At 48.3% G+C, this 24,806-nt stretch overlaps 2 protein-coding genes across 2 annotated transcripts; one reads left to right on the top strand and one right to left on the bottom strand.

Moving 5' to 3' along the window:
• Window positions 1-2,157: 2,157 nt before the first annotated feature.
• Window positions 2,158-17,712, bottom strand: LOC142915885 (rho GTPase-activating protein 5-like). Its single transcript, XM_076061523.1, has 5 exons — window positions 17,623-17,712; window positions 9,724-13,549; window positions 9,097-9,207; window positions 4,026-4,184; window positions 2,158-2,580 (listed from the first exon to the last, which is right to left on the bottom strand). Exons 2-5 carry the CDS (start codon window positions 13,345-13,347, stop codon window positions 2,407-2,409), a joined length of 4,068 nt encoding a protein of 1,355 aa, XP_075917638.1. The 5' UTR covers window positions 13,348-13,549; window positions 17,623-17,712; the 3' UTR covers window positions 2,158-2,406.
• Window positions 17,713-21,757: 4,045 nt separating this feature from the next.
• LOC142915859 (uncharacterized) lies at window positions 21,758-24,374 on the top strand. The gene is made up of 2 exons (XM_076061488.1): window positions 21,758-21,775; window positions 22,282-24,374. The coding sequence occupies exons 1-2, from the start codon at window positions 21,758-21,760 to the stop codon at window positions 23,308-23,310; spliced, it is 1,047 nt and encodes a 348-aa protein (XP_075917603.1). The 3' UTR covers window positions 23,311-24,374.
• Window positions 24,375-24,806: the final 432 nt, after the last annotated feature.

Below are 24,806 nucleotides of genomic sequence, written 5' to 3'. Positions count from 1 at the left end.
CATGGAGTGCGAGTGGGGGGAGCTCAAGTCCATTGGTTCTCGATAACAATACAAACACGACTCCTTGTCAAAAAGGTGTCAGTTTTGTTGCCAGATAAAAGGGTAAAAAAACAATGATCATATTTTGCTCCTGGCAAATGAGGTTTCCAATGTTGTGTAAATGCTTCACCCCGAGCTCTCATACTCTGATGGTGGTGCATTGTCCTTGAGTTGTGTGCCTTTTGACGTCATCAGGTCCAACACCAATGTGAGACTGGGCTCTAAGGAAAGCTGTCTCGGGTGTGGACCAATCAATTTCAAGGACAGTGCCACATACATTATCAGAGTTGTTGTTTTGTGTTTGCGTTCCGACCGCAGGTATTGTGGTCAATGTAAACACGACTCCTTGTCAAAAAGGTGTCAGTTTTGTTGCCAGATAAAAGGGTAAAAAAACCAATTATCATATTTTTGCTCCTGGCAAAGGAGGCTCCAATGGTCTTATTGGTTCTACCTCCAGGCTGCCAAGTCACAGAGGATGTTGCCAATGCAGTGCCAACTCTGGATGCCAGAGGGTGTTGCAGTTCGCGGGGGCAAAACGTGTGCAGGGTGGATGAGTGGCAGGTGATGGACACGGGCACGAGAGCAGAGGGCCGAGATAGGAGAGCAGCAAGCTGCAGACGCTCACCGATGCAAGGCGACACGAGTATCAGAACCAACTATTTCATGCACGCCAACGACACGCTCACGTCACACTGAGGCTGATCGAGTGAACAAAAACTGTAAATTGGAGGCAGAAAAAGCAACGACACAAACGAGTAAGGTAAATGAAAGAAGACGAAAACTTTATTTTCGAATCAAATCGCGGTCCTCTACATTTCGAAAACGGATCGATTCACTGCGAAGAATGAATCGGGACTCAAAAATGTAGCCACTGTGTGCAACACAAGAGGATTTTTTAACATCCACAGGTTAGAGAAATCATCGGTAAATTAACACGTTATATCAGGACTAATGCTTCTTGTTTGACATAAGTGTCTTCTAGTGCTGCATAAATAATACTGTGTAGGAACCTGGTTATTACACCACCAGCCCACAGGGGATTATTGTTGTGTCAGTCCGTCGTGCATCCACAAATGGGAGGGGTGGGGCTGGGTGGGGAGGGGAGGGTGGGGAGGGGCTGGGTGGGGAGGGGCTGGGTGGGGAGGGGCTGGGTGGGTAGGGGATGGGTGGGGAGGGGAGGGTGGGGAGGGGAGGGTGGGGAGGGGCTGGGTGGGGAGGGGCTGGTCACCCCGTGGTGCCCTTATAAACTCAACGTTTCACCTACTCACCCTGGCTTGTGCCTGCCCTCACAGTCGTGCATATTGTGCTGAATACACCACGTGGTGCTGAATACACCACGTGGTGCTGAACACACCACGTGGTGGTGCCGCCGTTGTTGACCCTGGCCATTGACCGAGCAACCCAACACGTTCCTACTAGCTCCCTCCCTCCGCAGGAGAATGTTGTAACAGAGAGCGTCCAATGGCACTTGGAGCGTGACGAGACATTGCTCAGCGCGAGCCCGATGAGCTGTGTAGACGTGCCAGCCGCAATGCAATCTGCTGCAGCTGTGGACCAATTTGGTTGAACCACAACGATACATCACAAAGCTTCCAAATTGACTTACGGCCGGCGACTTGGCTGAGGCGAGTGAGACGTGGGAAACCGTGCGCGGCACTCGGCACGTGGGGGCGCAGTTAAAAGTGAACACGTGAATGACATTAACAAAACAACTTATTTGGTTCTTTCGGTAAAGTCACCACGTAGAATGAGATTAAAATAATAAATTGATAAAATAAAATAAAATTCTCACGACGTTTCGGCCACAACACGAGCGGCCTTCATCAGGTGAAGGGACGAGACTGTCTGGAGGACAGCGCTGGAGCGAACACAGCCAAGCTCAGACCGCGACCTTTAAGCTGTGTGAGAAGAAACAGAGCGCCTTGACAAAGGAATTAGCATTGGATGTGTATGCTTTGACTTTAACATAGCCATTTCTGTGACCAGTCACAAGCTAATCACTCAGCTATTTCAATCCTAAATTCAATGCTAATTCCTTTGTCAAGGCGCTCTGTTTCTTCTCACACAGCTTAAAGGTCGCGGTCTGAGCTTGGCTGTGTTCGCTCCAGCGCTGTCCTCCAGACAGTCTCGTCCCTTCACCTGATGAAGGCCGCTTGTGTCGTGGCCAAAACGTCGTGAGAATTTTATTGTTATTTTATTTTATCAATTTATTATTTTATTCTCATTCTACGTGGTGACTTTACCGAAATAACCAAAGAAGATGAATCCTTGCAGTCACGAAAGCTTTAAGTCGAAAATTAACAAAACAACTGGCACAGACGCGGCACACACCAACTACAACAACGACAACAACAAAACAATCGGCATTCACACCTGTGCATTCCCCCAGTTCGGCGTGGACCGGGGGGGTATCACCGAGGGCAACGCCGAGTGGACCGCCCGTGTCAGAGGAGGCGTGGAGGCGGCGGCGGCGGCGTCGGCGGCGGCGCCCTCCGGGCGAAAGGTTTCCCTGGAGAAACGGCCGCCGGGCCGAACTCGAAGCTGCAACGAGGAGAACGATAAAACCCACCAATCGCTGTGAGAATTTCGATTTAAAGCTTTCGTGACTGCAAGGATTCATCTTCTTTGGTTCTTTCGGTAAAGTCACCATGTAGAATGATAATAAAATAATAAAATAAAACAATAACATTCTCGCGACGTTTCAGCCACAACACAAGTGGCCTTCTTCAGGTGAAGGGAACAGACCTGACAAAGCCTCAACTTTAGCACCACGGATAGCAACGAGCTATGAACTCGTCCGTCTGAACGGGGCTCGTAGCTATCCATGGTGCTGAAGTTGAGGCTCTGTCGTCCCGACAGGTCCGTTCCTTTCACATGAAGAAGGCCACTTGTGTTGTGGCCGAAACGTCGTGAGAATTTTATTGTGTTATTTTATTTTATTAATTTATTATTTTATTCTCATTCTACGAGGTGACTTTACCAAAAGAACCAAAGAAGACGCTGTGAGAGCCGCGAGGCTCGCGATACTTTTGGTGGCCTTGTTTTAAGATAGATTTTTGACTTTCTGCCGGGGTGACGATCTCTGAATTAATTTAAGACCAGCTGCATTTGAAAAAACGCGAATACGTCGCGATCGGCCGTGTTCTAAATGGTCTCCCCTCCCACGGCTAACCGATCCTTCATAATCCTGCAATGCCAGAACTGCGCTCCTGCGCATGAGATCATCTCCATCTGGCTCCACGGTCACTGCTAAAGGGGAGCGTTTTCTCCTTTGGGTGCCATTCCATCAATCAAGTCTTGTGCGAATGCTATCATCCTACGTCATCCTGGCCAAGAGCCCCTCTTGCTTTGAAGTCAACAAGATGCCACTTTATTTATCCCAACAGCTTCATCTTGACCCGCGCTGGTTCCGTCAACCCAACCGAGAACGGCTCAAAGCTCGGTGGGAGGGGGTCACCTCCGCTCGTCGCCGCGACCTCTCACCCCGGTGATGAAGGCCGCTTGTGTTATGGCCGAAACGTCGTGAGAATTTTTATTGTGTTATTTTATTTTATCAATGTATTATTTTACCGAAAGAACCAAAGAAGATGAATCCATGCAGTCACGAAAGCTTTAAATCGAAATTTAACCGCCTCTACGGGGAGGGATTCCACACAACCTTAAGATCATTCAACAGATTCCGGGATAAGGAGGCTCAACTAATCGAGTCTCTCACCTTTCTGAAGAGATGCCGCGACTCTAAGAGCTTAAAGGTCGCGATCTGAGCGTGGCTGTGTTCGCTCCAGCGCTGTCCTCCAGACAGTCTCGTCCCTTCACCTGATGAAGGCCGCTTGTGTTGTGGCCGAAACGTCGTGAGAATTTTTATTGTGTTATTTTATTTTATCAATTTATAATTTTATTCTCATTCTACGTGGTGGTGACTTTACCGAAAGAACCAAAGAAGATGAATCCTCGCAGTCACGAAAGCTTCAAATCGAAACTCTCACCCCGGGTCGAGCTCCCCGGGCGTGCGGCCATCGGGGCCGCGGCACGCCGGCCGGAGCGCGACGAGCCGCTGGTTCACGAGCGCCGGGGGGGTCGACGCCCCCGGCGACGTCGGTCAGCCGATCCGGGTCGCCGGTCGTGTCGTAGGCTCGGACAAACTCCTGTGGGGAGGGGGGGGGGGGGCGGGCAGCGAGGAGGTGCAGACAAATATTCTTCGGGTCTTTCGGTAAAGTTGACGCTGGTAGAACGATAAAATGATAACATAAATTAAATGAACAAAAAAAATATGATAATTGGTTTTTTACCCTTTTATCTGGCAACAAAACTGACACCTTTTTTTACGAGGAATCATGTTTACATTGACCACAATACCTACGGTCGGAACGCAAGATAAAAGGTGTTGTATATGAGCCTTTTCCAAAATTGATATTAACAATAATATTTGCGATATATATATTTTTTTAACAAACAAACAAAAATAATCAATAAAACCTGTAAGCCAGGCACACGAAAAACCAGATGTCGATCATAAACAGACCATTAAAAAATAAAGGAATAATAAAACTCTCGAGGCGAGTATGTTAGCAGCTATCTGCGAAGATCTCCAGATGAACAAGAGTTTGATGTGCCCTAAGGGAGGTCACGCAGAGGGAAGCCCTCTGCAAGCCAGAAACGAGGACGCCCACGGGTTAAACCATATATATTTTTTTCCTTTGTCATTAAAACAACGGTTCAAATTTAAAATGCAATAACAAGAATATGCTAAAGTTAGCGGTCCTCGCGCTCACTCCAATCAAGACCAGGCCACCAGATACATCAGTGAATTATTATCCAATAATTAATTCGCTATCAAATGATTTTCCCCTTGAATACTTTTACTGTTAAAACAAAGCTTGGAGACAAAATACCGAGTCACATCAAAGGTTATCGAGAAGGAATGAGGCGAACGGGCAAACTTACGAAAGAGTTTAAACAATATCCCAAGCAACCCCGACCACCTTTGTCTCTCTCACAGCACGGAGAAGCAGGAATTACACCTTATCACAAGGGGCCATCTGGAAAAGCCAGCCGGGTTTGATGAGGAGACACACCCCACCCCACACACGGCAACCAGGCAAACAAAGTTTTAAAGAAAATTGCAATATAACATTAATAATGTGTTAGCCTTAAACGATATTCCATTATAGAACCTTACAGAACCAAGGGATATGGATTCCAACAATCTGGAAACGGACCTCTTAAACTCAGGATGAAAATTATTTTTCTTTCTAATAACTCCATCATATCAATGCGAACCTCGGTAACCCGAGAGGGGTGTCGGGAGGACGTAGTTACAAACACGAGTCTTGGCGAACATGGGACCAAATTGTATTTGAGAAATATAAAGTCCAAAGTATAAAGAGATAGGTACTCCCGACCACCTTTGTCTTTCCCGAAGAGCGCGAGAGAGGAATTTCACGCCAGGACAGACAGATCGTTATCGCAGGAGCCATCTGTACACACACACGAACTCACACACACAGACCCCGACCCCCCCCCCCCTTTTCCACTGCGCAGAGAGAATTGTCTTTTGAATATAACGGTCAGCCGCATTTTCAAAAGTCAGTGAAGTTAAGTCAAGAGTCAAGAGAGATCAGCGAGTCAAGACGTCCACAGGACGAGCAGTCGCATGGAGCGGCTGGCTCCAAGCCTCGCTGAGTAGCGAGGATCGCATGAGTCGCGATGTATCAACAAAAGTTAGTCATACAGCAGTGGAGGAAACCTGCTGTCAGCGAACCAGCACGGGCACGTTCGCGCACTTCAACAGAGAGAGCACGTGCGACTCAACTCACTCAGCAGAAGAAAAACTTGACCTGTCGCCCGCGAGCGCAGTGTCAGATACTACAGCAGCGGAAAGAGCGCGCACCGGCGCAGCTCATCCAGCAGTAGAGGAAACTGCTATCAGCGAATCAGCACGGGCGCGTTCGCGCATCTTCAAGGAGAAAGAGCGCGGCCAGCAACGCCAAGCAAGAGCGTGCAGCAGCTCAGCCAGCAGTGGAGAGAAACTGCTATCAGCGAACCAGCACGGGCGCGTTCGCGCATCTTCAAGGAGAGGGAGCGCGCGCCACCAGCGTGCCATCAGCACCAGCACCAGCGCGTGCCAACAGCGCGCCACCAGCGTGCCACCAGCACCAGCACCAGCGCGTGCCAACACCGTGCCACCAGCGTGCTACAGCGCGCAACTTCGCGTCACCAGGGCTGAGAGGGAAGCGGCCCCGCACTCAACACCCATCGGCGTGACGACGGCGAGCGTCGTGCTGACTCTTCCAGCCAGCGGTGGACAGAAACTGGCAGTTGTTCGTATGCCCCTCCCCCACACTCCCTCCTCACTCAATGAACGAACATCGCCGTGGTACTGTGCTGACGATTTCAAGCATAATAATTTCGCATATCAGAATGTGTTAAGGATTGGATACGAATCAAAGACCGAGTGCCGTGTTGTGTAATCATTCAAGAATACGAGTTTGCATATTATAAGGTTAAGGTTTTGATAGAATAGTTCGCTTGTTTTTAATCTCTCTCTCAACAACCGATCGATTGCGTTACGCGTCGGGAATTAACCACAGGTGCCGCTATCGAGGTGAAACAACGCAATCGTGATGGTATCATGTTAACGCTGTGTTGAAATTCCAACATCCCGAGATTGAGTTTTCATATTATCCAAAAATTTAAGTTAGCTAGAAAATAAAATTGATCAAAGCAGAAGGTTTGTGTGTGATTCTTCCTGAAATTCTGCATAATATTGTTCTGTGTATGAGATCTGAATCCTGGGGACCTATCATAAGCACACTATCACCACACATAATCCATAACACACATAATTCATAATGTTCAATCGAGAGTAATCGTATCCTTATCGATAATACGGAATTAAAGAGCAGAGTCGAATCGACTCTCTCTCATTCACGCTCACAATGCCTGCGTCACTGCATACGATTAATTGTGTTATTCCAATTCATAACACAATCCTCGTCACCGAGGCTCGACCTGATAATCCATAACGACCTGCATTATCATAACCACGCCCACTCGCATAAATTAATACGATTATCTCTCGAATCAGCATAATTTATGCGCATAATTACACTGATTAACATAATTTTGGATAAATTATGCAAATCTCAAATTTCATTTATTTTCATTATTTTCATCAATTTTCATAACGCCTATATATACAACAAAGGGTAAAAAAAACAATTATCATATTTTGTTACTGGAAAATGAGGTTTCCAATGTTGTGTAAATGCTTACCCCGAGCTCTCATACTCTGATGGTGCATTGCCTTTGAGTTGTGCGCCTTTTGGCATCTTCTGGTCCAACACCATGTGAGACGAGGCTCTAAAGAAAGCTGTCTCGGGTGTGGACCAATCAATTTCAAGGACAGTGCCATATATATTATCAGAGTTGTTGTTTTGTGTTTGCGTTCCGACCGCAGGTATTGTGGTCAATGTAAACACGACTCCTTGTAAAAAAAGGTGTCAGTTTTGTTGCCAGATAAATGGGTAAATAAAACAATTATCATATTTTGTAACTGGCAAATGAGGTTTCCAACGGTGTAAAAAAATATATCGCGACATTTCGATCGCAACGCGAGCAAGCAAATCGTCGTCAGGAGAATAGGAGTGGGGGGAATCTGCCGTGCCGCTGTGCTTGGGGATTGCTGCGTTGCATTAAGCGGCGAGCTCAAAATCATTCGCCCACGAAAGCCTCTTTCTTCTTCATGTACGTCTCTGTGCTTGGGAAGTCGGTGGCAATATCCCAGCCGTGCCCATGTGGCGTTCCACGCCATCGTCAAATACCACACACACACCATTCAACTTCCACGTCAACTGCCTCAGACGCAAGCATCGCGTTGTTGTTTATTAAAGTAGGTTCCGCTTACAACATTGGGCCATATTGTTAGCTCTTTCGGTAAAGTCACGTCGAAGGGAAACAATAAAATAATAAAATATATATAAAACAATATTTTATTGTTATTATTGATGGAACCAGTGCAGATCAAGATGTTTATTGTTTCCCTTCAACGTGACTTTACCAAAAGAGCTAAGAATATGAATTACTGCAGTCACGAAAGCTTTAAATCAAAATTCAACATTGGGCCAATTGAGATGATTTTTTTTTTCACTTGAAAGGAAACCGCAATGCCCGGAGAAAGCCCCGACACACAAGGGGAGAATCCTTAATCGCTAAACTTGTTAACCTACTTGCTGTACCGCCTCCAAATGGCACATCGCTTTCCATGTGGTGCACTAGAAACTCGGAGCAGAATTTCTTTAATACAATATTTTAATGTATTCAGTTGGCGATCTACAATAAAAAAAAATTACTCTTAAAAACATGTTATGTTAATTGCACTGTTAAAAATAGTTGTCGTAAATTCCCCCATTCGAACCAGCACTGAGCAGCTCTCTGTCTCGGTAAACAATGGAGGTGGAATAATTTAATAACGTAGTTTTAATGTCATCAGGCCTGGAAGGGACGATGTTCTAAATAAATGTACAACCTTCTCATTGCGAGTCAAGAGCGAAAAACCGCAGCGATACCCAAAAGATCACTGCGCCAGGATCTGTGGCTTTCTCCATTTGCCAACACCAGACAGATCACACTGCCCTTAGACAAAGCGTGAGGTTGCCTTGTTACGCCTCTTGCGCAGTGTGTACGCGCCTATGTGGGGTAGCTGCTGGCGCAGCGGGTTATTGCACTCTGCCACGAACCCGGCGACCCGAGTTCAATTCCCACTCGGGAGCAAAAAACCTTGGCGGATATCCGACGAGGTCTTGAAGTCGACTCAGCCTCAAAGAAGTGCCCGCTACAATGTGTTAACATCACCACTTGGGGTGACATTGAAGGAGGCCCGGGCGTGTCGCTGGCCCACCCACCCACGTGCCATGCCGGCCTTCATTAGGCGGTCGCGAGCACCGCTTGCCCCAAACGTCTATTGTGGCTATAAGGGGGATCTCAGTCTTGCATATGTGCCAATGCCTGCCTCCGTTGGGATGGGGGTGGGTGGGGGGTGGTGGTGCGTTTCATCACCTCCGTGTCGGCGAACTCGCAGTACTGCAGGTTGGCGGAATGGGAGAGGGTGCGCACGCACGCGCACGTGTCGCCGGTCGAGTCCTCGCGCACGCAGTCTGGGAAGCGGTGCTGGGAATGGAACCGTGCAACATTACCGCGAGACGAACGCCTGCGACTGGCAAAATAGTGCAAAATACGTCTCCCCCTGCCTCGTAGCCTCACATCCATTCATTCTCTAAAGGGAGGTCTGATGACCAAATAGTTGAAGGTTAAGAGGTACGGCACCTTATAATGTTACTTCCTCGTGCTAGACCTCGCGGCTGTCGCGCGGCGAGCACGTGGTGCGCGTTCATTTTCACTGAATCGGCAAATCATTCAATCAATTAATTATTAAACCACGTTTACAAAAATGTATATTGATCGCCTTCAAAATGACACCCCGCATGAATTTAATCATTTTTAAGTTGTCCAATTTGTGAAACTGCCCACCACAACACTGCCTCGCGTTTGCCGTGACTAGACAAGGCAACATTTTTTTCACAAGTAAATACAACGTCATGGGCATGAGCCCTGAAACGTACAGCGTGTGGCGGGAGAAAGAAAATCTCACGAGGGACGCAACAACAAAAATATCGCACCACTCACTTTGGCCTCGCCTCCCCTCTCGTCCTGTGCACCTTTCTCTCTTCTCGTCCCGCCGCCGCCGCCGCCGGATACTTCGTCATGGAACTGCGCGGCGGGGTTGTCAAGGCCCGGACGGTCGCGCTCCGAGGGCAACAGAAGCGGCTCGGAGTCACCGGCATCGGAGGGGCGCACGGCGTGCCGCCGGATTGCGTCTGCGGGGTCCGCCTGCTTTCTCCTGGACTTGAACCCGCACGGGCGGTTTCTCCTCGCCTGCCGCCGGACTCTCGGCCTCCGCTCAAGCGGGCCGCCGTCTCCGTTCGGCCCCGCCGGTTTGGCACGACCGAACGGCTTCGCCATCGACCGCATCTCGCCACCCTGCACTGGCAGAAGCTCGGTTGACTCCGAGTCCGCCGGTGACGTCACGGGAGCTTTCGGAGGGCCCTGAGGTCTCACGGGTGCCTTGCGGACGCTGCCGTTTATCTTCTCGAGAAGTTTGGGCTCCGATTTGTTTACCTGCGGCCTCTCCATAACGGGTTTGGGTTTCGGAGGAGGGAGCGACTTCTTGCGTGTCCTCTCGATGTCTTGGCTCGTTATGTTGGCACACGAGAGTGGATTCATATTCCCCTTGGATTTTACACGGGGCGTGGTGCTTGGAATAAGCTGAGCTTCATCGCTCGTTGTGCCGTACCGAGGCTGGCCCTCGTCATCGTCGCTCTCAGGTGGCGACGTCAATGACGGCAATGACGCCTGCCGCGGCGTTTCGTTGCGCGATTCCAAAGTGCGGCCACTCTTGTAGTCGTCTTCAACCACAGCCTTCGTCTCCAAAACTTTGGTGAAAAACGTCTTCAGATATTCCTTCTGCCGGTGAAAATGCGGCTGTGCGGGTGCGGCAATGGACTCGGCTCCGATCTCATTCGCAATACGGCTGCCCTCGGGGAAAAGTTCTCTTGCCAGCGCATTTTCCAGAAACTCTGCGGAGCTGTCAGTGATGGCCACGAGCAGAACCGGAATGGCCTCTGTTACGTCGGAGAGGAATGCTCGAAGCATTGCAAAGGAAGCTTTTCTTTTGGCAGAATACACCAAAACGTAGCCATGGGTGAGCTCTTCCCGCTTCAGCATTGCTGCGTGGTAAGAGATGACGGTAACCTTGATCCTTCTGCTCTGCATTCCCACAAACATTTCTAGATTCATGCAGTCGTTGCCAGCAGGATGCCCACTGCTGCAGAATTCCAGAAAGGGCGTTAGGACTGTGCCAATGTCGAAAGGGTCTCCACACATCAGACACATGGTGATGTTCACGTCGGGCGCGCCAGACTCTGGGCTGCTGAATGGGTCGGGCAGAAGGGTCGTGTTCTGGCAAGCATTCACAATCTGACTCAGGGCACGTTTGATCTGTGTTTCATGGAATTGTTTTGGAGATGACATCTCAGAAGGGCAATCGATAAAAGAGACTTGTAGCTTGTCGGCCGCTTCCTGGGCTTGCTGCCGTAGCAAAGGCAGCTTTCTGTCTGTAACGTCCTTCTGATTTGCCAGCATCAAAGCAACAGGAATGCAGCTCGAGAGGCCATCCTTCTTTATGAAGGACGCACAAGAATTCACTCTTCCTAGGCTGTCCACGATGTAATTTAACGATTTCAATGAGTTGAAAGCACACAGACATCCGCTGGGCTGAGAAACGTTACTCTGCATGATGTTTGCAAAGCCCGTCACATCTCCATCCATTGCTTTCAGTTCCAACTCATAAACCTTCCCATTCACCGTGAACTCATTTCCGGCCGATTGTTGTTTGATTTCGCTGCAAAGTTTGCTTGCGAGGCCATCTCTACCGAATATTATGACATCAAATGCATCCGCACTGTCAAAATTGATTAAAGATTCCGAACGTTTGCTTACCAATTTGGGAATAGCACTTGAGAGAAGCAGCGGAATTTGCAGGTCAGTGCACTTATCTTTGCTGAAGCAAGACTCCCAGGTTGGGTGACGAACAGAGAACACGTGTTTCAGGATCAGCGCATCTCTCAAGGCAGGCGCCCACTTGAGCGCCTCATGGCGACCGTCACGTTCCAGGTCCTGGTGAATCTCCGCTATCTCGTCGCGGTCAAACGCTTCGTTTCTGTCCACGCCGGCGAACGTTTCCGAGCGCTCGAGGAGCAGCTCCTGGTATTCGTCTTTCGCTTCATCCGTCATCTTGCCTCGGCACTCTCGGTAGATTGAAACGCGCCCTCGCCCGCACGGCGTCCGCGAGCCCTCCTCGTCAATGAGGAACGACCGTGCGTCATCCCACGGCCTCCCTGGCAACACCTCGCCAGAATTCTCCAACGTGTCGCGAAGGGCTCCCTTCATTTCCTCCTTCTTCCTCAGCACCTGCAATTTCCGCATGTGGGCTTGGAAATGCGAAGGGCCGAACTCTCGCAAAAACGCAACGGGGACACGCCCGTCGGCGACGGTGTTGACGCGACCGCTGTCGGTCCAAACCCCATCGGACAGCTCGACAAACCACAATCCAAACTCTGGTTTCTTCCGCAAGAGCAGCAAAGCCTCGTCCCAGCTGAGGGATTCAATGTCCGTGATGTCAGGGACCAATGAGTCAAAAGCGTCGGGCAGAGAGCTGATGCATTGTGCCACCTTTCCTTCGATATGTGCAGCCTTCAAACGCGTGATGTGTTCTCGAAAGTAACTTTCAGCCCTGTTAGCACCCAGCAAGTCCACAAGCTGGACATACTCCGGGCAGTCATCCAGTTGCTTGCCGGTCACCTGCCAGGTCACGCAGTAGTCTGTGACAATTTTTGTCAACCGAGAATTATAATCCTTAATGGCACTTTGGTGGTGTTCCTTGACTTGCTTGGCGGCCTTCTCAAATGGCACCAACTTTGGCTTTCCTTTCGGCTTGTCAATCATCTGCGCAAGGGTCAGAAATGCTGCCGACACATTCACATTGTCACTTGCTGACGTCTCGACTATCGGCAGGCGAACTTTTTTCCCAGAGGCAAACGCTCGAAGTTCCTTCAGGTGCTGCTCATCCAACACGTCACACTTCGTGGCAACCAACAAAATGGGCTTCTTTAATTTCACAAGTTGCGACACCAACTCCTCCAGAAACCTCAACTGATCTCGCAGCGTTCTCTGCGCGGAAACGCTGACATCGAAGCACGCCAAGAAGCCATCAATGTGCAGCTTACCGTCGGGCATTGGATACTGCTCAAAATCTTGCTCGACTCCCAGTTGGTCAGTGCAAATGTACATGAGCTTTTCGGCCGAGGCAAGCCTGGTGGCGGCCGCGCGTTTGACGTAATGCCGGGAGTCGGAGCTCCTGTGTGGCTGGAAAGTGGCGTCGTCAACAAATTCGGTTTGTTCGACGACGTTGAAGGCGTACTCTCGTCCCCCGTCAGCGGTGCGCGTTGCCCTGCCCCAGTAAAGGTAGTGGTCGTTATTCACGACCCGACCGCCGAAATCAACTTGGCTCAGTATCGAAGTGTGTTCCGTGTGATAGTCGTCTGCTCTTGGCCTTGAGAACCTGTTGCTGAGGCACGACTTGCCTACTCCACAGCTTCCCTTCTCCTTCTCGGTCCCGGAAAGACCGACGACACTGATATTGTAGGTCCGCGTTTCCTTGCTGCCTTGACATCGCCGCGCCGCGTGTGACATCGCACCGCTATTGCACGAGAACAAGGGCAGTTACGGTTCCGTGCGACACGTCGTGATGATTACTTTGGCTCTTTCGTTGCACTTGCAAAACAATATTTCCCCACGTGACTGGCGGTAATAGAAATTACTTGAACAAAAAAAATGTTCACTGACAACGAGGTCCTTTAAATGTTTATTTTTTTTTCCAGATGAGCAATTGTTTCTGAAATACACAAAAAAACACAGAGGACATTTAAAAAATTACAAAAAAATAACGTTCCACTTGCATTGAGAGCTTAGTTATTTAACGCGGTGAAATCAATGGAAAATAAACACGATTGTCACAATGATTATGTGACGGCAATGTTTAAAATACACCGATGATGTGCCGAGGTGAGCCCAGGAAAAATAAAACGTTGTTCTCAAACAAGCACAATGTAAAGCTGTGAGTACAGGCAGGGAGGTGTCTGATCGCCTCATACCGGCACCGATAAATTTCCAGTTGGGACATCACAGTTGACGTTCTGACGGTAGACGTCACTACAGACGTCAAACAAACCTTTAGCAGGATTACAATATTGTGATTTAAAGCTTTCGTGACTGCAGCAATTCATATTCTTAGCTATTTCGGTAAAGTCACATTGAAGGGGAACAATAAAATAACAAAATATATAAAACAATAAAAATTTTCACACCTGATGACGACCGTTTGTGTTATGGTCGAAACATCGTGATAATTTTTATTGTTTTGTATATATTTTATTATTTTATTGTTTCCCTTCAACGTGACTTTACCGAAAGAGCTAAGAATAAGGATCACAATGGTTTTGTAACGTGGAAAGGGGGAACTTGCACGTGAGGTAAATCGTACATCAGGATTTTAACAGAACTTTATTTTAAAATGCGCGCGCGTGTGCTAAGCCACGTGGCCTTCGTGCTAAGCCACGTGACCTTCGTGCTGAGCCACGTGACCTTCGTGCTAAGCCACGTGACCTTCGTGCTAAGCCACGTGACCTTCGTGCTAAGCCACGTGACCTTCGGTGGGCAGGGCTGCCTGGGAAATTAGCGGTGATGTTATTTGGGGTGGTACGGCACAAACGAACGCTCACCAAACAAAAAATATAACGAAATAAAATAAAACAAAAGGCCAAACATGTTTAGAACAAACCACCCCACCCCACCCTGCCTATCAGAGTTTCCCTGAAGAAGAAGAAACCGCTGTGGATACGTCTAAGAAGCTTGCGTTCTACACATCGGCACAAATGCTGGCGTTATGTGGCAAGGCCCCTATCGCTGTCTGTGGGCTGACTTGCGTGTCGCTCTCTGCGTTGTTGACAGACAAGGACCCCTTGCTCACGCACGGTCAAGTTAAACAAATTAAATACGTGTCCAATGCAAAACATTTGGTGGATTATGAGCCGGGAAATCGCCTTTTGGTCAAACCTAAAGCACGGTAGAACAATGGTCGCACGATCAACGTCCTCATTGAGAAAAAAACACGAGTCAAAATGTATCACTTTAAAACAAGCTGCAGTAGACACAACACGCAGCAGTAGACACAACACGCAGCAGCAGTAGTAGTAGCAGTAGACACAACACGCAGCAGCAGACACAACACGTAGCAGTAGCAGCAGCAGTAGACACAACACGCAGTAGTAGCAGCAGTAGTAGTAGCAGTAGACACAACACGCAGCAGTAGACACAACACGCAGCAGTAGCAGTAGACACAACACGCAGCAGCAGTAGACACAACACGCAGCAGTAGGCACAACACGCAGCAGTAGACACAACACGTAGCAGTAGACACAACACGCAGCAGTAGTAGACACAACACGCAGCAGTAGACACAACACGCAGCAGTAGACACAACACGCAGTAGCAGTAGACACAACACGCAGCAGTAGACACAACACGTAGCAGTAGACACAACATGTAGCAGCAGTAGACACAACACGCAGCAGTAGACACAACACGTAGCAGTAGACACAACACGCAGCAGTAGACACAACACGCAGTAGCAGTAGACACAACACGTAGCAGTAGACACAACACGCAGTAGCAGTAGACACAACACGTAGCAGTAGACACAACACGCAGTAGCAGTAGACACAACACGCAGCAGTAGACTCAACACGCAGCAGTAGACACAACACGCAGCAGTAGACACAACACGCAGTAGCAGTAGACACAACACGCAGCAGTAGACACAACACGTAGCAGTAGACACAACACGTAGCAGTAGACACAACACGCAGCAGTAGACTCAACACGCAGCAGTAGACACAACACGCAGCAGTAGACACAACACGCAGTAGCAGTAGACACAACACGCAGCAGTAGACACAACACATAGCAGTAGACACAACACGCAGCAGTAGACACAACACGTAGCAGTAGACACAACACGCAGCAGTAGACTCAACACGCAGCAGTAGACACAACACGCAGCAGTAGACACAACACGCAGTAGCAGTAGACACAACACGCAGTAGCAGTAGACACAACACGTAGCAGTAGACACAACACGCAGTAGCAGTAGACACAACACGCAGCAGTAGACACAACACGCAGCAGTAGACACAACACGCAGCAGTAGACACAACACGTAGCAGTAGACACAACATGTAGCAGCAGTAGACACAACACGCAGCAGTAGACTCAACACGCAGCAGTAGACACAACACGCAGCAGTAGACACAACACGTAGCAGGAGACACAACACGCAGTAGCAGTAGACACAACACGCAGCAGTAGACACAACACGTAGCAGTAGACACAACACGCAGCAGCAGCAGTAGACACAACACGCAGCAGTAGACACAACACGCAGTAGCAGTAGACACAACACGTAGCAGTAGACACAACACGCAGTAGCAGTAGACACAACACGCAGCAGTAGACACAACACGCAGCAGTAGACACAACACGCAGTAGCAGTAGACACAACACGCAGCAGTAGACACAACACGTAGCAGTAGACACAACACATAGCAGTAGACACAACACGCAGCAGTAGACTCAACACGCAGTAGCAGTAGACACAAAACGCAGCAGTAGACACAACACGCAGTAGCAGTAGACACAACACGCAGCAGTAGACACAACACGCAGCAGTAGACACAACACGCAGCAGTAGACACAACACGTAGCAGTAGACACAACATGTAGCAGCAGTAGACACAACACGTGGCAGTAGACTCAACACGCAGCAGTAGACACAACACGCAGCAGTAGACACAACACATAGCAGTAGGCTCAACACGCAGCAGTAGACACAACAAGCAGCAGTAGACACAACAAGCAGCAGTAGACACAACACGCAGCAGTAGACACAACAAGCAGCAGTAGACACAACACGTAGCAGTAGACACAACACACAGCAGTAGACTCAACACGCAGCAGTAGACACAACACGCAGCAGTAGACACAACACGCAGCAGCAGCAGTAGACACAACACGCAGCAGTAGACACAACACGTAGCAGCAGTAGACACAACACGTAGCAGTAGACACAACACGTAGCAGCAGCAGCAGTAGACTCAACACGCAGCAGTAGCAGCAGTAGACTCAACACGCAGCAGTAGCAGTAGACACAACACGCAGCAGTAGACACAACACGCAGCAGTAGACACAACACGCAGCAGTAGACACAGCACGCAGCAGTAGTAGACACAACACGCAGCAGTAGACACAACACGCAGCAGTAGACACAGCACGTAGCAGTAGACACAACACGCATCAGCAGTAGACACAACACGCAGCAGCAGCAGTAGACACAACACGCAGCAGTAGCAGCAGTAGACACAACACGCAGCAGTAGACACAACACGCAGCAGTAGACACAACACGCAGCAGTAGACACAACACGCAGCAGTAGCAGCAGTAGACACAACACGCAGCAGTAGACACAACACGCAGCAGTAGACACAACACGCAGCAGCAGTAGACACAACACGCAGCAGCAGCAGTAGACACAACACGCAGCAGTAGCAGCAGTAGTAGTAGCAGTAGACAACACGCAGCAGTAGCAGCAGTAGACACAACACGCAGCAGTAGACACAACACGCAGCAGCAGTAGACACAACACGCAGCAGCAGTAGACACAACACGCAGCAGTAGCAGCAGCAGTAGACACAACACGCAGCAGTAGACACAACACGCAATAGCAGTAGACACAACACGCAGTAGCAGCAGTAGACTCAACACGCAGCAGCTGGAGCAGGAGGAGGAGGAGCAGCAGGAGGAGCAGCAGGAGGAGCAGGAGCAGCAGGAGCAGGAGCAGCAGGAGGAGGTCACCTCAGGTGAATGTTTGACCACGAGGCTGCTGCTGCTGTCTGTGAGGCGCGCGGTCACCGCCGCTAGGCCGAGATTTCTTCGCGCTGCACTTCCGGGTTGGCCCCGTTGGATCCGCCCACGACGGGCGCCGCGATTGGTCAGAATTCCCGACCCTCTCGTCACCGTGGTGACGTAAACCCGAGTCACGGATTGGTCAGAATTCCCGACCCCCTCGTCACCGTGGTGACGCGGCCCGAGTCACGTGGTTAAGGTTCATGAACTCTGCCGTTAGTGACGTTGATGAATTTTGTGGTTCCACCTTCAAGATATTTACATCACACTTTGTGTTTATTTGTTTAAATGTCCTCCCTGGCGGTGCAAATAATCAGAAAAACTATTATTTAGTTGTATGTTTTGTAAATTTCGTCCAATTATCGTGTTCAATTATTCATTTTTCACCTCTATTAATAAGGAGACACACAGTGTACACACATACAGTGTACACACACAGTGTACACACACAGTACACACAGTGTACACACACACAGTGTACACACACACAGTGTACACACACACAGTACACACACAGTATACACACAGTGTACACACACACACAGTACACACAGTGTACACACACAGTGTACACACACACAGTGTACACACACAGTACACACACAGTATACACACAGTGTACACACACACACACACAGTGTACACACACACAGTGTACACACACAGTACACACACAGTATACACACGCAGTGTGCACACACACAGTACACACAGTGTACACACACACAGTGTACACACACACACAGTACACACACACAGTGTACACACACAGTACACACACAGTATACACACGCAGTGTGCACACACACAGTACACACAGTGTACACACACACACAGTACACACACACAGTGTACACACACAGTACACACACAGTATACACACAGTATACACAGTGTACACACACACACAGTACACACAGTGTACACACACACAGTGTACACACACAGTGTACACACACACAGTATACACACAAGGTGTACACACACAGTATACACACAGTACACACACAGTAGACACACAGTGTACACACACACAGTACACACACACAGTGTACACACACAGTATACACACAGTGTACACACACACACAGTGTACACACACACAGTATACACACAGTGTACACACACACAGTGTACACTCACACAGTGTACACACACAGTACACACACACAGTGTACACACACACAGTACACACACACAGTATACACACAGTATACACACACAGTGTACACACACACAGTATACACACAGTGTACACACACAGTACACACACACAGTGTACACACACACAGTATACACACACAGGGTACACACATAGTGTACACACACACAGTACACACACAGTGTACACACACACACAGTGTACACACACACAGTATACACAGTGTACACACACACAGTGTATACACAGTGACACAGTCTACACACACACAGTGACACACACAGTGTACACACAGTGACACAGTGTACACACACAGTGTAGATACACAGTGTACACACACACACAGTGATACACACAGTGACACAGTGACACAACAACAACCGCCATTCGCCACTAAGTGGCGGTGAAGTCACCACGACGCTTGTGCCAGGCACAGTGACACACAGTGACACACACAGTGACACAGTGACACACACAGTGACACACACAGCGACACACAGTGACAGTGTATACACACAGTGTACACACAGTGTATACAAACAGTGTACACACACAGTGTACACACACACAGTGTACACACACAGTGTGCACACACAGTGTACGCAAACAGTGTACACACAGTGTATACACACAGTGTAGACACAGTGTACACACACAATGTACACACACACAGTGTACACACAATGTACACACACAATGTACACACACAGTGTACACACACAGTGTATACACATAGTGTACACACACACAGTGTACACACACAGTGTACAAACACAGTGTATACACACACACAGTGTACACACACACAGTGTACACACACACAGTGTATACACAATAATGTCCACGTTGTTGCTGAGCTCACACACCCAAGGGAGAGAGCAATGGAAAATTAATCTAAATCAACTTAAACTCCAACTCTGTGACGTCACCACTCTGCATTACCTCATCGGCGTGAAACGCCAGGGGGAGGTGTACCTCGCTAGTGACGTCATGTCACCACAGTATTCACCCCTCCCCCGTCCACAATGCTTTTGAGCGTGACGTCACCTCCGCTTGGGTCACTGCCGATATCGTTCCAGTGCCAATCCTTATTTGGGCAAAGCTACGCCCAGTGACTGGTGGCTCATTAACATAATGTTTTCGTTAAAGCCGTCGCGAGTTTATAGCGACGGGTTCAGCGCCCACGCCCCCATCCCTCGACATATGGGCCGGTCTCATTAACATAATTTATTCAGTTAGAGAGCCGCTCGTGGGAGGGAAGTGACGTCAAACTACTTCCTGCTGTCGCGAGGTAACAGGAAGCTGCCGTGTGCGCGCTTGCACTGAAATCCGAGGTGAGAAATTCTCATCGTTGTGGTGGTGGTTGTTGTTGTTTACCAAGGTAGAGCCTCGCTCTCTCTCGTAGGGATGTCAGTTGAGTAGCAGCGAGCATGGGAATCGATGTCCAGGTTGGAACTTTACAACGCGGGGCCTAGCCACGCGGGGCCTTGCCTCCTGCCCTCGCCTGATTGCATTCACTTTAATTATCTCGCTTAAGTTTAATTTGTCTTCACCCGGCTCGCCACTTTGTAACTTTGTTTTATTGTAAATATTCACGCAGTTTTTATTTTCTTTTGTTAGCAGGCCAAGCCCGCTTGGGCTGCTATACCGCTCTTGTTATCAGAAGCGACCTGCCCACAACAACACAAGGTGAGGCTTTGTCAACGTGTGTGAATGTTTTGACTTAAAACTTTGGTGACTGTAGGAATTAATATTCTTGGTTCTTTCGGTAAAGTCACATAGATAGAAAATTAAATAAAAATAACAGATATATTTTTTTACAATGAAGCAAAAAACCCCACAACGTTTCTATGGCAACATTAATGTTGAAGATGCGAGGGCTTACAGGAATATTTATGACATTTGCCCTCTCATTGCGTGCCATGACAGTGCTGTTTGCACAGTCACACATAGTCACTGTAAGATGTTTTTCTTGGTCGTGTTTTTGTTTTGTTGCTTGTTGTGGTTGCACCCGATTCAAGAGCCGAATGGCTCACGGGACTATAACCAAAATAAATCAAACTGAAAATCAAAAAACTGAAACCGCGTGATGAATTTGGGAAAGTTTTTCACTGCATCTCCAAATATATATAAAAGGCAAAGTTGTGATTGTGTGTGTTGTCTGTTCAAAATGTTTAGCGTACTTCCCGACATGCAACAAGCTGGAAATTTGCCATGTGGGTACTTTCCAGACTGTACACCATACAAACATTATACAAATACACTTTTAGTTTATTTTTGGGGGGTAGAGGGGAGCTCAATAATGTATAGAGTTTTTTGCACGGCAAGTGAGCTGTGACGTCAAATCTGTCACGTGACCCTCGCATGTGGAAGCGTAACTCACTGTAGTGTAGCGGTTAGCGTTGTCTGTGTGTGTCTGTGTGTGTGTTTGTGTGTCTGTGTGTGTCTGTGTGTGTGTCTGTGTGTGTATCTGTGTGTGTGTATCTGTGTGTGTGTCTGTGTGTGTGTCTGTGTGTGTCTATGTGTGTCTTTGTGTCTGTGTGTGTGTGGAAGCGAAACGCATTGTAGTGTAGCGGTTAGCGCTACGCTGCGCTACGAACCCGGCGACCCGAGTTCGATTCCCGCTCACGGCCACCACCGGTGATAATTGTTTGAACCGGTCCTGGGCCTCCCCTAGGTCGACTCAGCCTCAAACGAGTAACTGCTGTGGTGTGAACATCGCCACTGGGGAGACAAAGGCGGCCGGACGTGGTGGATCCAAGTCCCGGGCGAAGCCGGGTAGTACAGCTAGTCGTGAATACATGAATGAATATAGACGTGTAAGTCACGTGTGACTGTATATATTCATTCCTCCATGGCTCGATACTGACGTGTAGATGGTGTGGATATTCTTATTTTTTGTCTGCAGCTGAGACTGGTCTAATGGAGCAAAGGCAGTCAGCACAGCAGCTCTGTACGACAAGTCAACAATGCGACCAGCGTGCATACAGCATGGATCAGCCTGGAAATTTGACACAGCACCAGAGAACTCGCACAGGAGAGAAACCCTTCAAGTGCACTGTGTGTGGGAAGACATTTTCAGGTTCATTTGCTCTTAAAACACACCAGAGAACACACGCGGGAGAGAAACCCTTCAAGTGCAGTGTGTGTGGGAAGGCATTTTCAGATTCATCTCATCTTCAAAGACACCAGAGAACACACACGGGAGAGAAACCCTTTAAATGCACTGTGTGTGGGAAGACATTTTCAGATTCATCTACTCTTAAAACACACCAGAGAACACACACAGGAGAGAAACCCTTCAGGTGCAGTGTGTGTGGGAAGACATTTTCAGATTCATCTACTCTTAAAACACACCAGAGAACACACACGGGAGAGAAACCCTTCAGGTGCAGTGTGTGTGGGAAGACATTTTCAGATTCATCTACTCTTAAAACACACCAGAGAACACACGGGAGACAAACCCTTCAGGTGCAGTGTGTGTGGGAAGACATTTTCAGATTCATCTACTCTTAAAACACACCAGAGAACACACACGGGAGAGAAACCCTTCAGGTGCAGTGTGTGTGGGAAGACATTTTCAGATTCATCTACTCTTAAAACACACCAGAGAAGACACACAGGAGACAAACCCTTCAAGTGCAGTGTGTGTGGAAAGGCATTTTCAGATTCATCTCATCTTCAAAGACACCAGAGAACACACACGGGAGAGAAACCCTTCAAGTGTACTGTGTTTGGAAAGGCATTTTCAGTTTCATCTACTCTTAAAAAAACACCAGAGAACACACACAGGAGAGAAACCCTTCAAGTGCACTGTGTGTGGGAAGGCATTTGCACAGTCATCTGCTCTTAAAAATCACCAGAGAACACACACGGGAGAGAAACCCTTCAAGTGCAGTGTGTGTGGGAAGACATTTTCAGATTCATCTGCTCTTAAAACACACCAGAGAACACACACAGGAGAGAAACCCTTCAAGTGCACTGTATGTGGGAAGGCATTTGTACAGTCATTTACTCTTAAAATACACCAGAGAACACACACGGGAGAGAAACCCTTCAGGTGCAGTGTGTGTGGGAAGACATTTTCAGATTCATCAACTCTTAAAAAACACCAGAGAACACACACGGGAGAGAAACCCTTCAGGTGCAGTGCGTGTGGGAAGGCATTTTCACAGTCATCAAATCTTCAAGTACACCAGAGAACACAAAAGCATCAGAAGATCCACAAGGAGCGGAGTCAGAGTCTTAAATCAGCTTGTGAAAGTCAAAGTGCCGCAATGAGCCCATCCCTCATGAAACACGAACCGGAAGAAAATCCCAGCTTGGACACTTTTAAAGGTATCGAGGTGAAATGTGAAGAGGTGATGGTGAAATGTGAAGAAGTGATGGTGAAGAGGGAAGAAGTGATGGTGAAGAGCGAAGAAGCGATGGTGAAGAGGGAAGAAGTGAAGGTGAAATGTGAAGATGAAGATTAAACTCCAAAATGGGACCTTCACATCGATGGAGGCAACGTAAAGCAGGAGGAGAATTCTGCCTGTGAGGCAGAGCGAGGCAACTCCCAGCAGTTTGTGGAAGTGGAGGTGTGGGTGGACTTCCTCCGAGACAATACAAAGTCAATTGGAGACCCGGTAGATGTGTAAGCTTGAGATGATGTCGCTCCAATAGATGCACCTTTGTCATAGGCCTTTAATGACAAGAACGTGATGTTGAACACTCAGCTCCTAGGTTCAACCTGCAGAGTAAGGGTGGCCAGTGTTTGTGGACCTGTGGGTTGGGTAGATCTCTAACCAGGAGCGAGAGACAAGCCCCCAAGCATTCACTATGTTATGATAATTGCTTTTACATGGTGCTTGCTTTATCGCCTCGGCAACTCGGAGTTTTGTGTCGTACCACGTCTGAAACACTCGAAGAGCATCCCCAAGTAGCAGCTGCCCCTGTGTGGCACAAGGTGGTGGCCCTGCACCAGCCTGCATGTGGACAAGAGCCTGTCAGTAGGGGGTGATGATTGATGCGTCATCTCAGTTGTGTAGTTTGTAGGCAATCTTGATTCGAAGCTTTCGTGACTGCAGGATTCCACACTCTTGAGTTCTTTCGGTAAAGTCACCACGTGGGTAGAAACATAACAGGTCACGGCGTTTAGATCACAACACAAGCAATCGTCATCAGGTGGGACAACCACAGCAAGAGAAACTGCTGAAGTAGTAGGCGTCTACTCCAGCAGTTTCTTCTTCTTGCTGCTGTGCTTGTCCCACCTGATGACGATTGCTTGTGTTGCCATCGAAGTGCCGTGATCTATTATTTGTAGCGTAATGTTTAGAATTTGATACATTTTGACCCAGACGCCAGCATGCAACGGCCTACTCGTTTTGAATGACGCAACAATAGTACGTTGTACATACACTGTTAAGCAGACGGTGCGTATTTGTAAAATAACTTCTTGTTAATACGATGTAACGTGATGCAGTCAATTTCGCTGCAGTAATTCAATGTTAATATGCCCGTCAATAAGTTAGAATGAATACTTGTCTTATTGTGCGCATACATGTAATATTTTGTCTGAGGGTCACACATTGATTAAGTGATGTTAGGACAAAGTGTGTGTGTGTTTGTTTGAAAGTAACCTGTACAGAGAACTCAGGTGAGACCCGTTGTTCTTGTGATACAGGTCAAAGGGTATTTTTGTGTTTCCCGAAGCGTCTGCCTCTGGAGCAACTCATCATCTTTGAAATAGTGAGCACGCTCGGATCATTCATCAGTTACAAGGCATACCACTTAAAAGTTACACGTATAGGAGGAGGTACATTCTCTACAACACGAATTGTAGTTTTGTCTTACGTGTTGACGTAGATTTTGTCTAACTGGGACTAGAAATGCTCCTTGCTGATTCACGTCTGGATGTTCGTACCTATCGGTTGAAGCAAACCCCACTGCTGTTGTTGAGACGCTGTGCACCAATAAGGGTCCAATACAT

The sequence above is a fragment of the Petromyzon marinus genome, unplaced genomic scaffold (genome assembly GCF_048934315.1).
Source record: "Petromyzon marinus isolate PM22_M1 ecotype Great Lakes invasive population unplaced genomic scaffold, UKy_Petmar_22M1.pri1.0 PM_G_Scaffold_36, whole genome shotgun sequence".
Lineage (NCBI taxonomy): Eukaryota > Metazoa > Chordata > Hyperoartia > Petromyzontiformes > Petromyzontidae > Petromyzon > Petromyzon marinus.
This window is presented reverse-complemented; position numbering and strand designations above follow the sequence as displayed.